At 43.1% G+C, this 15013-nt stretch overlaps 1 protein-coding gene across 15 annotated transcripts in view; it reads left to right on the plus strand.

Annotated features, from left to right (window-relative positions):
* The window catches only part of KIZ (kizuna centrosomal protein), a 169588-nt gene that overhangs the window by 121040 nt on the left and 33535 nt on the right, over window positions 1-15013 (plus strand). For 14 of the 15 annotated variants that reach the window (XM_064445516.1, XM_064445517.1, XM_064445519.1 and 11 more), the window contains 4 exons: window positions 3305-3367; window positions 4884-5040; window positions 10058-10150; window positions 14607-14982. In XM_064445516.1, the coding sequence (XP_064301586.1) occupies window positions 3339-3367; window positions 4884-5040; window positions 10058-10150; window positions 14607-14982 (655 nt within the window). In that variant the 5' untranslated portion in view covers window positions 3305-3338. Of the gene's footprint in view, window positions 1-3304; window positions 3368-4883; window positions 5041-10056; window positions 10151-14606; window positions 14983-15013 lie in introns of all 15 variants that reach the window. The other variant, XM_064445510.1, reaches the window with a different exon arrangement.

The following is a 15013-nucleotide window of genomic DNA, read 5'->3' on the forward strand; positions in this document are numbered from 1 at the left end:
AGCTTGAGGAAGCTGCTGCTTGGTTATGTCCCCCATCTGACTTGGTCAACTAGAAGGGAGTTCTCACGAATATTTCTTTTCCACCTGTTCTCATAAATCTCTTTTCTTTTTCCTTTAAATATCAAAGTTCTTGAGAAATTAGCCACCACATATTAAGCTTCTGATAAATAGTCAGCATGGACTGCCTTGAGACTTGTGCAAAAACCCCATAAATGTACGTAAATTCTGTTAGACAATGTTTTATTTCCTAACACTGGTACTTTGTCCAATCTAAATGTAGAGGGTACTGCATGGTAGGTCTCTGTATGCAGGTCAGTGATGTCTGTTGTGTGCAGAATTATAGAGGATTAGGTTTGAGGTCTCTAAGGTAAGCGAGATGGGGTAGGCAGTTTGCCTTCTGTGTTTTATACAGACCTGACCATGCTGTGATTACTCAGCACTTCATCCTCGGTGGCTGCTGGTGAGAAAGGCAGTGTTTGAGCGGTGTGGGCGATGAAGTAAACGGCTTACATCATTAAGTACTGGACTTAACACTGCGGCTAACTTTGCAATTAGCTTCACTTTTCAGACAGTGAGGCCAGATATTTCGCTAAGGGTGATTTGCAGTAAGGGTGTACAAAGGCTGAGATGTCCTGAACAGAGAATGTAAACTGGGTAGGATTATTGATTTCAGAAGTATCTTCTGGTGTTGGTTGTCTGTAGATGGTGCTGAACAGGCCTCCTCTAACCCGCCCAGGTGACCAGCACAGCTGGCTAAGGCTTGAGCAGGCTCTGGCCAGGCTCCAGGCTGGTAAGGTGGATGCAGCTCAGTGCTTGACAGTTGATTTTAATGTCAGGCTGGTATAGAAAAGCAACTGTAAAAATAACATTTCTTACTTTCGTGGGAAGGTTGCATTGTGCCCGAGTGTTGTGCAACCATCTATGTACTTATCTCAACAGGGTATCGTGACAGGAGTACTGTTATTCCTACATTATGGAAGCGGAACCAAAGCACAAAGAGACTAAGGCCTGGTATCTTAAAAAAATATTGAGGCATCTTAGTCCTGCTGGTTTACACGGGAGGTGAGGGATCAGATATCCCTGCAGATCGATGCCTGGTGAAATGCCAGAGATTAGAGAGAGCTTGTGGCTGACCAGGGAATTTAATTCTGCTCTCAGATCCCAAAGTAACACTCTTTCTCTGCAGACTGAAGATTCAGGGTTGTTTGAAAATGAGCCACCTGGATCCTTAAAAAGTTCTGAAGTGTGCTATTTTTGCCCATTTAAGAAAAAAAAAGATAACTGCCTGTTTGCACCACTGTAACCTAATGCAAAACTGCATCAACAAATAAAAGTTTCAGGCTGAGAGCTTTTTCATGTAAAAAAGGAGGTGGTGGTGCAGTGGAGTAGCCAAGGATGATCCCTGTACTGCTGCAAGCTTCGCTTCTGTCACTGACACAAAGAAACTCCGCTGGAACCTTGCCAGAACCTGGGCAAGCAAATCCACAAGTCAAGTCTTGATTGCCTCTAATTCAGTGCTTGGACAGAGCCACGTTGTAAAACACCACAAGCTGTGCGTAACCCTTCTAGGCATCCATAATGACGACACTCAAGTGCTGAGAGGCTCTTACCTGATGTTTTTTATCCCACTTTGTCTCTTGAAGACCTTGCTTATATATTCATGTGCTGTCTAAACAGGTGTAACAGACCCGCGAATGGGATTCTGAAAAGCCAAGCTGGTAGAAAGGGAACGATCTTCCAGGAGCTGAGGAGTGTGATGTGCTACCTGTGGTATCAGAGAATGAGAAACGGGATTGGGGCCAATGGCAGTTCACATCCATCGGCTTCTACATCCATTGGGCTATCAGTGTTCTTCATTGAGTCATGAAAATTACTTCTAGAAGTGTAAAAACAAGATCTTGAAATCTGCTTTTGCTGAGCTGTCCATCATGTAAAAGGAAATTGAAAGGATGAGATCCCAGATGAAGCGTGGCTTTTAAATTGCATACATGACATGAAAACCTAATCTTGTTTCAGGCAGTGGCAGGATCAGATGGGTAAAATGGATGCCTTGATCTCAGACTAAGAAGCAGAAAGGGTTTGTTTTGGTTTCCTCTTGCTTTCCTCTGTGAGGGCAAGCAGGAGGAGGCAAATGCGTGTGGCTGTGACATGGACACGTTTGTAGGGGAGCGTGCGAATCCGTAGATAAGCATGCCTAGCCGTATGGGTGCATGCAATCCCGGGTATCTGCCTGTATCACTCACACAAGTACAGCCTTCCTGGCTAATAAGAATTTGATATCATTTTTTAATAAGCAACTTGGGGTACTTGCTTTGGTTGCAGGGTTTGTGATGTGAATCTGCTGGAAGCCTCTGTTTCACCAGTTGATTATTATTTTTGCTCATGGGATGGTTGCTCATCTTCAGATGCAATTTGTAATTACTAAATAATATCAGCTTTACTCTTTCTCTTCTTGAAGATAGATTCTGTGAAATAGATTGTAGGCGAGGTGTGGAGTTTGTTCTTAAGCAGTCTGATCATCCCCATGGGCCTATGCCCTTGCCCTCTTTGCTGATACAGATGGCCTCATAGCATTTTCACGACCATAAATGTTTTTGATGGTTACTTATATCTGTTACCCTTTAAGTTCTGGCAGGTAGTGCTAGTGTGCCTCTAGATGTATTTGGCTTTAATGCACAAGTGTGAAGTATGTACTTGATTATAAGTTCTAATCGTTAAATAGAATACGGGGATAGCACAGTGGGTCTGTAAGCCAGGAAAGATGTGGGACTTTCTGGAAATCTGTTTTAGCGTGTTGATGCATTCCTATGAGAGGTTCTGGGGAGCTGGCCGTTTGAGCAAGTTCAGCTGTGTATTTCCTGCACTGAAAGTGGTCTGCTCTGGGGCTCAGAGTGGGGAAGATGGGGAGAGATGAGCTCCTGAACTGCCAGTCCCAGGGCTTTGAGCCCTTCCTGGGGCTGCTGGAGAAGGGACTTGAAAAAGCAGCTGAAGCTGGGCAGAAGTCTCTGGCTATTTTGGTGGGTCTTGTGTGCATGTATACACTTTTAGGCATCTTTTCCCTTTAGAACAACCTAGCTCTTGTTCCAGTGAGGAACAGTGAGAGGAGTAAAAGCTTTGAGGGTTTGGTGGAGTGGTTTTTTAACAGGCTTGGCTGGCAGATCAGTCTGTAAGGCTACCACTCTAGCGAAAATGTGCTCTCTGCTCTGAAAAGCTTATGTTCTGGGAAATGCTTTATTTATTGCATTTTGAGAATTTCAGTTGAGAAATGGTTGTATCTTACTATATGTTTTTTGCTTTCTTCCAGTGAAGCCAAAAGGCTGGAATTAGAAAGAAAACTGATGGAATACAGAAAGTCTGATGCATACCTGTAAGCCTATTTAAAAGCTTCTTAAGTTTTTTTTTATTATTATTACAAAGACTTTGGTGCATGGAATACTTTTAGAGTGTTATCTTGAAGGGTTTTTTAAATAACAATAAATTTATGTTCATAAGATTTGTGTCTCTAAGTTAATTATGAAATAACTTCAGCAGTAACATAACTACCTTACTCTATTAATACTGAAGTGTTACTATCTTAGTAATAACTAGCAAGTAAGTTGGTTTGATGCAACTTTTGCAAAATCACTGCAGCATAGTTCATGCTAGAAACTCCTAGGGTCTTACAGACTGAAAGTTTTAGCAGTTCCTAGAGGATATTCCAGGTTCTGGTCCTGCGCCTTGGATTGTTTCTGCATCATCTATTTAATGTAAGTTGCATACACAGTCTGTTTGGGGAAAAAAAAAGAAAAAAAAACAACAACCCCAAGCCCTAAACAATAAGCCAAAGAAAAAAAAGTCACAACCAACAACAAAAGAGGGCAGAAAAGTATCTCATCCAGTGTTCCTTTCCTCAACTGGGTTTTGTAAACCTCACAGAGGTGACTTTTCTGTCTTGGCTCAGGGGACTGAGGGCTAGGTGCAATAATGGCCAATGCCTTAGGAACTCCTCTTCTGAAAGAGGGCCTTTTGGTTAGAAAATTAAGATGTAAATTTTAGAAGAAAAAAAAAAAACAAACGCCTGAACAGGTGGGGAAACATCACGTGTACTTTGTTTTCTGTTTTTATTTGATTTATTTTAAACTAACAGGTTTTAAACTGGAGTTTCTCTGAAAGTATTGGCAGCTCAGGGAATTTAGGCTGCAATTTCACTACTGATTTAAGCAGGCCTGCAGGCAGATTGGGACCAAAAGATGCTCCTGACTGCCCCTGGTTCACATTTCCCTATGTTGGCACTGCTGCTTGGGTGGCTGTCCTGTCATCAGATAAGCAAATAGGTCTGGCTGAAAGTGAGTCTGGTTTTTGGGTGGGTGAGAACTGGTTTAGATGGATTTTCAGCTGGATTACTCTTGGCCTAATTTGCCCTGTGGCCATGTAGCAGTTAGCACTGGCACAAAAAAAGAAAGGCTTGGTGTGAGATGCCCCTTGTGGTGGCAGCATGGGTTTAGGTTGGCTTAAAGCAGTTGTGAAACCTCAGCCTTAATGTTACAATTTGTGTGACTTTCAGAGCACGTTCTTCTAAATACAATTTTCATATTGATTTAATGTGATAGAATTCACTACAACATAATTACTTAAAACAAACTTACAAGAGTTTTTTAATACACTTATCCTTTTGAACACCAAACCCCCTGTTTAAACCTGAGGTTACACAGAGGCCATCCTGTCAGTTGTATAATGCAGCTTTAGACAGTCGTGCAGGAGAATGTGTCCCCTCCTTTCTGGGGGGCTGGAGGGGCAACTCCTCCATTAGTGTTAGTGTGTATGTGTCTGAAGAAAAGTGATTGTAGCAGATTCATTTGTTTTATTTTCATACTCTTAAAGTACGGTTTCTTTTTCCCCTGTAGAATGAAACTAAAATACATGAAGCTGAAAAAATATTTGAAAGAAATAGATGAACGACAAAAAGGAGCTCTTCGGCGAAACCAGGCCTTTTTACAGGAATTCGACCACTTTGAAGCTCATATGAAAACTTCAAGCTCAGAGATGATTCGGAAGATGGAAGTAACTTTCTATAAGACTTAATACATTAGTGTTTACTATTATTACAGGGTTGCCAAATTGGTTTTGACCGAGTATTATGCACATCGAGACTTCAGGTGTTAGTGAAACCTCATCATATGTTTTGGAGCGCTTAAAGCGGTAATGTTTGGGAATTTGAAATGAACCCAAACTCTGCCAACAGATGATGTAATAGACCCTGCTGTAGCTGCAGAGGTAGTCAGCAACGCTTCACAGAACTCTACGTTTAGCCCACAGTAAAGCGTGCGTTGCTTCTGAGTCCCTTGGAAGCGAGGGAGAGCCAAGATCAAAAAAATGTGGAAATGGATCATGTGTTTGGAGCGTTAGTGATAAGATAATAAACCAGCAGTATCTAGGTTAGGACGAAAAGATGACTTGAGTTATAATATCTTCATAAAGACCTTGTTATAAAACTGTATTTTAGTAAGGCTTTTTTTACTTAAAAATACCCAAATACATTCCATGGAGGTCATTTCAGGACCTGTTTTTCATTTTGCTGGTGTGAATGCCCTAAATAGCCATAGTCAGTCTTTGCCCATGCTGATCGCTCTGCCTTCATCAGCAGAGGAAGTGTAAGAGTAAATAACTTCTGCTACAACAAATTACTGTGTTTGAACTATCTGGACTGAAGCTGAGCTAGAATGAGGTCCTGCTTAGCTCTATTACTAAGCCGTCAACTAGCAATACTTGAAGAGTGGTAAGAGAAAGAACTGCTTCCTCCAGCATCCTGTTCCATCACTCAGAAATTTGCCGTTGGTAACGTTTTTGTATTTACTCGAAGACATTTGATTCATGTGCCTTCAGAGCTGGAAGTTTTAAACTTACCTCCTGGGCTGGGAAAGCAAAACCCAATGAGTGTTTCATCACCTCATAGACTTGAACTGTGCCTCACAGCTGACGTGGTGGGAGTGTGGTTGTACCAAATGGCTGCTTTAAAAGAGCTAAAACCCAACAGAACGTACGTCTTGCTGTCATCTTTGTAGCTTCTTTGTTAACAAAGACGACTGCAAATGAGCTGCTTTTCCTTTCTCTGCTCACAGCTTTGACTGCTGTCAGCCCAAAGGCCTACGTTTGCAAAGAGGGGGTCTTACTGCCGGCCTCACCGAGCGTCATCAGTTTGAGGGCTCACACTGGGATGAACTAGCTGTATGAAGGAGGCTGTCGAACTAATACATGCCTGTTCTGTTTAGAAATGGCTCATTTCTTAAAAAATTACTGCAACGGGTAGAAAATATGCACGGTCATTATGTTTTAAAAGAAAGGATAAGAGCACTCAGGAGGACAAATGGAAGTGACCATTCAATAACTACATTAGCTGCCCTCTGCTATTTGTCCCGCCTGTTTCAGTTGGTTCGGTCTGTAATTCTCCTTGTGGAAACAGCTGGCAAAAGTCAGCTCGACTCTGCAGTGTTTTCTCTTTGGAGGAAAGTCTTGGTCTTCTGGCAAGCCCCTGCTCCCCGGGATGACTAGAAGTGGTAATGCAGTGGGATTTCTGTACCTCCAGTGTGTAGTCAGGCTACCTTAATATCTCAAATAGCACGGGAGGGGAAAAAACAAAGTTGTGGAAGTAAAAAAAGCATTTATAGTAATTTTGTTCCTGTTGAGATAAAAGATCAGTTACCCCTGGGCCTGAATTGCTATGATTTTTTTTTTTTCAGGGTAAAGTAAAATTTGGTGACTCTTAATTTTCCAGTACTTTCAATTTAATAGGCTACTCTAAGAAACAGCCATGCTTTGAGGATTTCTGAATCATGTTATTAATACGTTGCCTTGTTGTTCCCTGAAGAAGAATTTGGGGTGTTGCAACGTGATTTCAGCTGATAGTGATCTCAGCTGTAAAAAAATAAAGTTCTGACGTGCTCAGGCCACCATAATATATGGAGTCAGGTTTCCAAGGAGGCAAAAACTGGGAGGGAAATGTGTTTATATCGGCTTTCTAAGACCAGTAGCATTCTCCAGAAATATTTGGTAGGGGATGTTTCTGTCCCTCTGCTGCTCCCCTTTGTAACTTTCTTCCAGTAAGGAGGGAAGGAAACAAATTATTTGAGGCATTTTAAGCCCCCATGATGTGGCACTGACACAGCACCTATTTTTGTGTGGCTGCCTAGAACTCAGGTATGATTCTATTTTATTTCTGGAATGCAGTTTGCTTTATTCTGCCCAGGGGCACACACAGCTTGATCTGAGACAGTAAAACTTAGACTGCGAGCCTCTTAAAAGGAGGTGTCTAAAAAGCCTGGGTCCAGAAAACACGAAGGTGTGGCAGCGGTACGGGACTGAAAGAAAAGCACGGGGTGGCTGAGGTTCTTGGATGCAGCGAGTAAGTGAAAAGAAATACGGAAGCACTTCTGAAAAAAGCTAAGAGGAGGAAACAACGGGATTGCAACATGAAAATGGGGAGCGGGAGGGGAAGAAGTATAAAATGATGTAGAAGTTCAAAAACAAATGAGCAAACCTTACTTTAAAATACTTTTTTGAACATTTCTCTTAATGCACCCTGGAAACACTGCACTAGGAAGTGTTATTAGAGCTTAGCCTGAAGTGGGGATGTAGAAGCAGCAACGTACTTGATCTTGTATTTTGTTTTTCCTACTGTCTGGTTTGGCTTTCACTGGCTGCCTCACAGTACAGGGCGAGAAACCCTTTGTATGCAGTTCCTACATTAGAAGAGTTCCTTTCTTTCGGTAGATGAATGTAAGACCTGAAGTGTGAGCCTTTGTCCTTCCTAAAAATCTTCAGTCCTTGTAGCTATGGATGTCAACGCTAATGCGGTGTCTGGTCCTTTCGGAATCCTTGTAGCTTTTTGTCAAATCAGTGTAATGCGACAACAGCCCCGATACAGTAATTTTGTACTGTGGTTAAAACAACACACCCAGCCAACCAAAACGATGCCACCCTCAAACTGTATTGGTTTTTAATTAGTTGTCTTTTATTTCATTGAAAATCTCCTTGCTTTTTTTATTAAGAACAACAACAACTCGCTGGCCCCAGAGAGCTCTCCCCGTGTCAGCTGTGACTTGCAATGTGTTAACCTTCCGTTGTTCGTAGGAAAGTAAACGGCCCAATCTCTGCTTTTCTCTGTTCGCGTGGAGGATTGTTGTGCGCGGTATTTGAGATGGGGTGGCGAGACCCGTTCGTGTCAGTTAACGCTCCCTCTGAAACAGCAGGTTTGCCCGTACGTTTCCTATTTGGGAGGTGCTGTCCTTGGCTTCAGCGCAGCGAGCCGGTGACGTGGGGGGCTGTTAGCTGACCTCCCTGCCTTTGGAAGCACTCTGGAAAAGATGTAGCTATTTCTTGCGGTGGCAATTGATTTTACTCTAATAAACCAATGGGCTGGCTGGCATCCCGTGGTTGCATCCCATGGTGCCTGGGAATTCTTTTAAGCCTGTTGGGCCTGGTGACATTCAGAGCAGCTTTTCCGTGCTTCGGCTTAGTAACAGAGTTTAGAGACTGGCCCTGGCCCTGTGTGTGTGTGATTTCCACACACACACCCTCTTTTTTTGTTTTTTGTTTGTTTTTATTTAAAGCAGAGCAGGACTGGGGGTATGCCGAGATGCTAGGTTTCCTGTGTTGTTTTTAAAGATTATTTTTTCCCTAATGCACGCCAGTTTGACTGGTGGTAGGTTGTTACAACATACTGGTGTGAGTCACAGTTGTGCCATGGACTGATCTGCATGCAGGGTTTTCATTTGTTGCTTCCATTTTGATGTTTCTATGCCATCCATTTTATTTTTGCCAGGTTAGACTTCTTTTCCTGAGCTGTTGAACAAAGCACAGATTGCATATCCTCTATGTTAACAGTTATGAAAAGGCCCCTCATTGTGGACTGAGTAAGAATTATGGAGCATGTAATCGTTTAATCTATCATGGAAGTACACAGAAAGAAGTTATTACTATTTCCTTTTTTTTTTTGAGAGAGAGAGAGAGAGAATGCCCTTTAGGAGTGCTTAACTATGTGCACAGTTTATTACAGGCCGTAGCTGACAAAAGTTCTTTTGTTTCTGAAAGAATTGCCTTTTTTTCCCCCAGTGTTTTTGTCTGTAATTTGTTCTGTAATTTCTGGGACTATAAATTAAATCACTTAAGCTTTTGGGAAAACCCAGTAGTTACATTTGAGTTCATTTTGAGCACCTTTAATTCTCATGTGGTTAGTTTGTGTGTCTTCAGATTTCATGTTTACAATTTTATGAACAGCTTCTGTTACCTGGGAAGTAGCAGACTTGCTGAATTGACCACCAGAGTGAAGTGCAGAGCTGGTTAAGTTAATTGTTTTAAAGATTTATTTTCATGCATATTACCTGATGCAGAATAGGTATTGAAGTGCTTTCATTCAGGGCCGATGTAACTTGTTATTGGGGTTTACAATTACTAACAAACAACATTAATTATAGGTGCTGCATGTGCTTGGCTTTTAAGCAGTAGTCCTACTATGAATGCATTACATTTGGTCAATTAAACAATGTAGTGGAGGTGAAGCTGGTTTATGCAGTTGTTTGTTAGTAACACTACAGCAAGTTGCTTTTCATGCTGGGTTGCTCTTTATAACATCTGCCATATACTTTTCCTCGTAACAGCTCAATGAGTTGTAAGATGATGTTTGTGAAACAAAAGCAAATCCTAACGCTCGTTTCGCCCCAAAGCAGTGGAGTCGTTGTCTGGATACAGCTGAAATAATTTGGCGTTACAAATACTTGTTGGGATGAAATAAATTTGAGTCAACAAGTTATTACTCTTTTGTAGGATTCTAAATTACGTGAATGAATAAATGCCTATTAAAAACCTGCCGCAGATTGTGTACAGGCCACGTCATTTGTTCAGGGGAGTGGAAAAAATCGGAGAAAATGGGATCTCTGGCTTTTCAAATCTAGTCCGAGTAAAAAAAGCTGCCAGGACATTACACGTTAAAGTGCACAATTTGCAAAGTAGTGTTTGTTGATTTGTTCTGGGGTGGTTTTTTTTTTGGCCTTCAATTTCATATAATGGATTTGTTCACGTTTAGGTATGGTATGGAAGAGAAATTAAAAGTGTGTTATCACTTCAAGAGGCTAACTTGTCAGCAGAAGGTGATGAGGAAGAAGAATGCAACGAGCAGGTAACGCAAAAGAAGCGTGTGTGTGTCGGGGGGATGTGTTTTATTCCACCGATGCGCTTTCCTCTGAGCTGCTGCATGAAGAGGCAGGCATTGCTAAGCAGCCTTTGCGGGGGGATTTTTGCTGTGGCATTTGTAGTGTGAAATACTGTTTGGTGCCTGAGTGAAGTAGAACAACCTGGCTAAAAAGTGCAATTACTCCAACCAAAGAACTAGAATTAAAAAGGGGGAGAACTCTAAGTGTTTATATTCATCTCCCTGTTGGTTTTTATAATTCCTATGCCGAACAGTGTGAAAATGGTCTTGACCGAGGAGGAAATATTCTTAATGAACGATATTTTTAAAAATGCAGCAGTCGATTCATACGGTGTATTTATAATTTTGTGCGTTTTGACCTTTTCTCAGAAGAAGCAGAAAGAGATTGCATATCTAAGCAACAGACAAAAAGACTGACAAGGAATACTTAAATATATTCTGCTATATATCTGCAGTAATGCAGGCTTCTAATCCCTCCTCCTATCTCCATATAAATGATACAGTTCAAGACCATAGCTGTTTTCTTCACTAAAAGCAGTAAAGCTCTTTTAGATGAAATGTCTAAAAACATCTTGTAATAACTTGGAGCATGCTGGCAAGAGTAGTCACTTGTGACTGTGTGAAACCCCCTCAGCTAGTCGATATTGTAATAAGCAAAAATGGTAGCATCACTCCATTATTCAGAAAAGCCAACAGCATGCTTGTCCCTTAGGCTACAGCATTCATTAAGAAAAGCTTACTGGGCTGAAAGCTGGAAACAGATGATAACGGGATATGATTTTCATATTTAATGCATTCCTTGGAAGAGTATGTGTGCTGCAGATTGATAGAAGAATCAACTGCTACTTTACTAAAAGACTTTCTAGTTTGCCCTATAGCTACCGATGGAATCATTCAGCCAAGAAATTAACTTTTTCTCCTTTTACCTGCTTTATATATCTGCTAAGCAGCCTGCCTGGCTGCCAGTAAATGTTATTATGCAGTTAAATGTCTGGTATTTAAGACTCTTATCAGAAAAGAAACAGAGGCCACACTATTTTGTTTTTATAGTAGGAGGAAGGTTTGGGGTTTTCTTTCTTCAGTGCATTAGCAGTCGTTAATCTGAGTTTATAGGAAGTTTTCCCCATAGATTAAAAAGTTAAAAACCTTGAATTTAGAGCATTCTTTAAACTGTAATACACAAAGCAATGAACCCAAGCAACCTTGACCTATATAAGCAGGCCTCCAGCAGTTTGTGAATTATGTTTTCAATTCAGATGTATGTGAAAAGGTGAGTTTATTTCTGAATGCTGCATTCTTCAATTAAAAGCAGTCTGTGTCGGAGACGTGATTTCTAACCTATGGAATAGTTTACGTGAACACCAGAACATCAAAGGCTCACGGTGCGACTTAGATTTTTAAAACTGTTAGTGGGTTTTGGACAGTACAAGAACTCGGCGCGTACCCAGATGTGTCACTTTATGTCGAATTGCAGTTAATAGCTTGATAGCGGACTCTCATGCCCTGTTCCCGTCTTCCTCCTTCTCATCTCCCTCCTTAAATACAAAGGTAACTTCAACTAAATTTGTCGCGTTTGCCTTGTCTGTGTGCTGTGTCTCAGATCACACTCTGTAACTCCAATTTTTTTCCGGACTGATCGTGCCCATTTCCCACCATCTTCACCTCACTTGAAAGCTGCTCATTCTTACGTCCAAAATATGGGAGTTTGTTCTCGGGGATGTGGCACCGAGTCAGTCGCAGCAAGCGGGTGGTATATCCAGAATGCAAATCAGCGCAGCTTGGACCTGGTTTTATTTCCCAGCAGCGGTATCGTAACGGTTTCCTTCAGGCTAGTCAGGACCCCAGTGATGGTGTGGTAAGCTCGTCAGTGGTGTGCCCCGGAGACCGAGAAGGACAATCACAGAGCCGATCTGCCAGAGATGGTCCGTGTCGCAGTGCCCCCAAAACACAGCGTGACTACCTGGTACTCCTCTGGGCCGCGGGATATATACCTTTGGACTCCCAGTTTGTATGGGAGTCCTTAAGCTCAGAAATCATACACCCAGACACTGTTTGTCCAGAAAACCACGATCCTCCATGGAAGGGACTTGAGCACCAGTCCGAAGCCTGGTGTAACGGCAGCCTGCTGTTACAAGTTGGAGGAGAGGTCCCGTACTGAAGAGGTCCTTCTCAGCTGGCAGAGCTCTGTCACCTGGGCTTCTGCAGCCTTCGTGCAACACAGTCTGGCTCCTTCAGCCTCAAAGCACTTTCTTGAAGTCTTTTGAAGGTTTTGGACTTGTGCATCTTGGCACTGCCATGTCTGTTGGACACGGGGCAGGGGGCAGCTCGCAGGACCCCCTGTGGGCGGCAGAGCATCCTTCCCTGAGGAGGGGGCTCTTACCAGGTGCGAGTAGCACCTGTCACCTGGAAGAGACAAGCCTCTGGCTCAACTTCACCTCCTGAGCTTTCACATGGGCGTCAACTGCTGGGGGCGACTGGGCCCTTCCCTGAGTCCTAATGGAAGGGATTTTTGTCTTATCTTTGGTCTCTTCAGAACACTTTAATGATAATAAAAAAGACTACTTGTTACTGGAGGAAGAAGTGGGGAGCTTGCATGCTCCACAACCAAAAAGAGGATCGTAAGTGTGCTTCGTGCAGAGGTTTCATTTAACTCCCAGCTGGAGTGCCATGAAGTTCAGTGATTTTGTTGACTGTTTTAGGTAAGTCATCTACACTTCTTTTACCGTTTTGTTTCTGGTGGTAAAAACAGTGCTTAGACCAACGTTATCTGTCATACTTTTGCTTTGAGAATGCAAAGGCAGTGAAGAGACTTATTTTTTTTCTGCAATCAAAGAGCTTCTTAAAGATGTGCGTCTGCTATGACTCTGCCAAGCACTCATACCTGTTTGGATTGCATTTGTTTTGGAACACTACATCCAGGAGCTGCTAAATCCAAAAAGTACTTGCTAGATGCATTTTAAAGCAGCAAATCCAAGACCCGAAAAGTAATTAGGAGGAACCCGAGAGCAGTGGTGATGGAATAAGCTGTGAACTTAATCTGAGTAGCAAACCTTTACTCCTTCTTAAAATAACTTCATGGCTTTTTGTTCTGCTTCTTGTTACGTGGAATTTGAGCTTTTTTAATGAAACTTGGCCACAGACTAGACAAGATGCCTTTGTTTCCTTTAAGCTGGGCTTGGCAGCTGACTTTGTATGGTGGGAAGAGGTCAGGCAATGAAAGAGAGGAGAGAGGTGTGGAGGTGACTGTAAATTGTCCTGCTGTGATTTGGGGCTGAAAAGTAAGCCCTGCTTAGTATGAACAATGGTATTACGATAGCTAATTTTGGCTTTGCATAAACTGGCGGTGACCTTTTAGTAGTAGTGGTGGCAGTAGCCACTCCTCCTAAATTGTTCTGATTGAGTAGGTTTACAAAGAAAAAAAGGCAAGTATTAAAACCCTGGGATTTAGAAGCGGAGTGGCTATGCTGTTGGAACTATTTTTATGCAAGTTCAACAGTTCTTGGAGGAAAGTGCCATTTAAAACGTTTCTGCTCGGTGCCCAAAGTTGCCGTGTGGAAAATGCGATTTCATCTACATGGTGTTAGCTGAGTAGCCGGTTCTTCCTCTTTGGTGTGATTTAACAGACAGGAAAGAGCAGAAGGAATACAGTGAATAAATACAGTGGTGATTTGCCTCATTCTTATTTGCTTTGTTGAGATGCTGTGAGCAAAGCTGGATATATAGGCAAGTAAGTGATGGCAGATGTACATTTCAAGCTCTCTGGAGACCCTTCCTCATCTTGCTGTCTTCTAGAGAAGACCATGAGAAGAGCGGCAGGAGGAGGTTGCTCAGAGCAGCTGCTGCGGGTGGCTCCAGAAAGGCCAGCTGTGCCACGGACACTGCAGCGGGGTCCTAGTGATCATGCCTTGGCTTCAGGGTGCTGCGGTACCTAAACCACAGGCTGCTGGTGGCTGTGCGAGGTCATGCTCAGGTGGAGTACAAGGGTTCCACTCGAGTCAGGAACTTCAAGGTGTTTTCAGTGACTTTGCTGGGTAGATCTAAATGTTGTGCTTTGGTCCAGGGTCTTAAAAGCCTTTGCAGGAATCTGATCTTAAAAGCTTGCCTGTTGGTAAAAACCAGTTGCTCTTTAGATTCGCTTGAGTCCTTTGTTTATTTCGGTCCCTTTTAGTCGGGCCGGGGGTGCAGTGTGCTTTTGCCATCAGCTGTTTTAGCTCACAGAGCTTCAGCTGAGGTCCGGGCCCTTGTTTTCACACTAGGATGCAAGAAATGCAGGCCAAGTATTTGTGTAATATTAATACTATACAAACCACTTGAATTCTGTGACCTTTTTCTCTCCAGAAACTAACGTGATCCTCCAGAAGCTCCATTTGCAACACGCTGCCCGTTTGTTTCCTTAAGGCATCTCCCCACCTGTGTGTTTCAGATGCCACGGGTTGGAAGACAGGCAGGAATTAGCACCGGGCCAGCCGTGCCAAGAGGACTGTATCATCCAGCAACAGTCTTTATGGGCCGCCCCACATCAGCCGTCTCGGCTGCCGGAGGCTTGGGCATGCAGCAGAAACCCCCCCAGCCCACAGCGAGCCGCTGGGTGCCCAACCGGCCTTCGTGCTCTTCAGCACTTGAAGGACTTGGTCCAGAGAGCAGAAGCGCCGATTTAGAGAGTGATGCATCAGTGGAGGGAGCCGTGAGACGCGAGGACCTGGTGGCCAGCGAGGAAGGCTCCGAGCAGTTCATCTCCTCAGCATCTGGCCCCGAAGCAGCTGCTCCCGAGGCTGAACGGCCACACGGAAGCGTCCCAGGTACGGCAGGGCATGTGCCACGCTCATCCCA

This window comes from Phalacrocorax carbo, chromosome 3, assembly GCF_963921805.1.
Source record: "Phalacrocorax carbo chromosome 3, bPhaCar2.1, whole genome shotgun sequence".
Lineage (NCBI taxonomy): Eukaryota > Metazoa > Chordata > Aves > Suliformes > Phalacrocoracidae > Phalacrocorax > Phalacrocorax carbo.